This window comes from Embiotoca jacksoni, unplaced genomic scaffold, assembly GCF_022577435.1.
Source record: "Embiotoca jacksoni isolate LCO1_2020_lvr unplaced genomic scaffold, fEmbJac1.0.p SCAF_126, whole genome shotgun sequence".
Lineage (NCBI taxonomy): Eukaryota > Metazoa > Chordata > Actinopteri > Embiotocidae > Embiotoca > Embiotoca jacksoni.
In genome coordinates this window covers 306,442-309,085 of record NW_027185259.1, presented here as the reverse complement: position 1 = coordinate 309,085, position 2,644 = coordinate 306,442, and the positions used below count along the sequence as shown (strand labels likewise).

The following is a 2,644-nucleotide window of genomic DNA, read 5'->3' as shown; positions in this document are numbered from 1 at the left end:
AAGTATGGAAGAGATCAGGTCATATTCTCAAGGCTACGATTCGGACATACAGGACTAAACTCAACTCTGTATTTCATGGCAAAAAAAAAAAAATCACTTCAGATAATTGCTGTATTTGTAGAAAGGAACATTTTCAAGGAGAAGATTTGTCAGTTTAGAGGGAATTCTTGCAACGTGTGAAGAATGGCGTTTCTTTAAAGAAGCTAGATTAAGAACAGAGGGTTGATTTTTATTTTTTGTGTTGTTATTATTATTATTGTCATCATTTCAAACAGTTCTGAAACGACCACCCTGAAAACTACACCCTCCGGTACGGTAGGTGGCGGTGTGCACCTCGTTCAAAGCTGCTCGCGATCCGCCAATCAGATCAGAGAAGAAGAAGAAGCTGCAGCTCAGTCAGCGTGCGTCATCTCCTTCAATCCTCTGCGCTAATGCTAACTGAAATGAACCGAGAGCTGTATTTATAGTTAATAGATAAGATTGTGCTGATTTCAGTTGAGAGACGATAACGGACCCCCCTCGTTTTGGCTGCATGATTTTATTTCTGTCTTCAGATCGGTGAGCAAAACTTAGGGGCAGCTTGTAAGCGAAATACTCGAAAGAGCAGCTTTAGCAGCTTTTACTTCTGTTTTTGGAGGAAAACAATAAACGTCGCAGCTCTTTTACGTCATCATTTCCACGCAATAACGTTTCCAGCTTTTATCGGTAAGTAAAAAAAAAAAAGAAAAGAAGAACCGTCAATGCAAAAACCTAAAAACAAAGCTCGGTGTGCGTCAGCCACGTCTTTGTCCGCGTCACTTTACGCGGATTGCTGCTTTTACAAACATTTTTTTTTCCCCCTTTCTGTTGCCGGTGTCGATAAATCGTAAAAGTCGCGATGCAGCAGGCGGAGGAGGAGGAGGAGGAGGAGGCGACGGTCGATGTTCAGTTCACCGATTTACCGAACGCCCTGATCGCTTGCAAAGTTCCGGAGGATTTGTTTAACGAGGGCACCTTGAAGGTACGTGGGAAATACATAAAATGTAATTTCAATCTGCAAGGTGGGGCTTTATTTTAATTTTTCTGCGTAGAGGATGTACGCCGAATGAAGCCTTAGGAGTTGTAGAAAACATAAAGCAACGTCTCGTGATGCGGGATTACGCAGTTGAGCGACGACACGCTGAATCACCGAACTTTTGAATGGAGTTTGGTGCTCATAGTTCCGATTATACAAGTAGTTCCGACCACAGCGATCCGATTGGTCGGCTGGACATTTGGAACAAATCACTGGAAATATCACTCCGCCTTCTCAATGGGAATATATATTAATTTAATTGCACATAATATGCAATATAATGGCTTTTTTTTTTTTTTTTTACTTGTTACGGGAATATATTATATATTATGAAGGCATTTTTGTGTCTGTATTATGCAAGCAAAAGAAGAAAAAAAAAGTAGAAAAAAAAAAATCAAGTTTGTAAGTAAATATATTTACATTGGAAACCAATTTGCTGTCAGTTTTGTTAGTTTTGGTCACGGAGCGAGGACACCCTAAATCACCCAACTTTTGAATGGAGTTTGGTGCTCATAGTTCAATTATACAAGTAGTTCTGACCACAGCGATCTGATTGGTCGTCAGATTTGCAAAAAAATCACTGGAAATATCACTCCGCCTTCTCAATGGGAATATATATGAATTGAATTTCAATAATATGCAATATAATGTTGTTTTTTTTACTTGTTATATGAATATGTTATATATTAAGAGTTGGTGCTCGGGCCCCTAATTAACTGGGTGGAGGGAGCAGCACGATAAGACTTTTGGTCCTATCCCCTACGCCGTGTGCGTGTGTGTGTGTGTGTGTGTGTGTTGCTTTAGCTGTCTGCAAAGTGAGGGAATGGAAAAAAAAAATACGACGGTGACGGTTAGGTATGGAGATGATTATCACCTTTACACACACACGGTAATGTTTAACATTAACAAACAACACTTACACGGGCGCATCATCATCATCATCATCATCATCGCCGTCGGAAGGCTCACCTACATTAAACCACTTCGTTTTCCACACACACGCCCATTTTCCATCCAGAAAATGTGCACGGTACAAAACAAAGGACCATTAGTCATTAACACCTGCACTCTGCGTGCCATAGAAATGCCGACCAGAGGGTTTCACGAAAACAGAATTAAGAAATATAGAATAACAAACTAGTTCCGACTCAGCGATCTGATCGGTCAGCTGTACGTTTTGCAACAAATCACCGTAAAGCACGCCCTGCTCACCACGAGAAAATATCCCTCCGCCTTCTCAATATACGGGAATATATAATTATAATTGAATGACGTATAATATGTAATGTAATTTTGTTTGAAAAAATAATCATAATAATAAAATTATTTGCATTGGAAACCAATTTGCTGTCACAGTTTTGTTAGTTTTGGTCATAAAGCGAGGACACCCTAAATCACCTAACTTTTGAATGGAGTTTGGTGCTAATAGTTCAATTATACAAGTAGTTCTGACCACAGCGATCTGATTGGTCGTCAGATTTGGAACAAATCACTGGAAATATCACTCCGCCTTCTCAATGGGAATATATATGAATTGAATTTCATATAATATGTAATATAATGTTGTTTATACCAGTTATAGGCCCATTG

At 39.4% G+C, this 2,644-nt stretch overlaps 1 protein-coding gene across 3 annotated transcripts in view; it reads left to right on the top strand.

The window, feature by feature from the left end:
- Positions 1 to 380: 380 nt before the first annotated feature.
- Positions 381 to 2,644, top strand: part of LOC138195820 (calcipressin-1-like) — an 11,992-nt gene continuing 9,728 nt past the window's right edge. Inside the window, exons 1-2 of one of the 3 annotated variants that reach the window (XM_069145503.1) lie at positions 381 to 705; positions 873 to 1,000. In XM_069145503.1, the coding sequence (XP_069001604.1) occupies positions 878 to 1,000 (123 nt within the window). In that variant the 5' untranslated portion in view covers positions 381 to 705; positions 873 to 877. Of the gene's footprint in view, positions 1,001 to 2,644 lie in introns of all 3 variants that reach the window. The other 2 variants (XM_069145504.1, XM_069145502.1) reach the window with 2 other exon arrangements.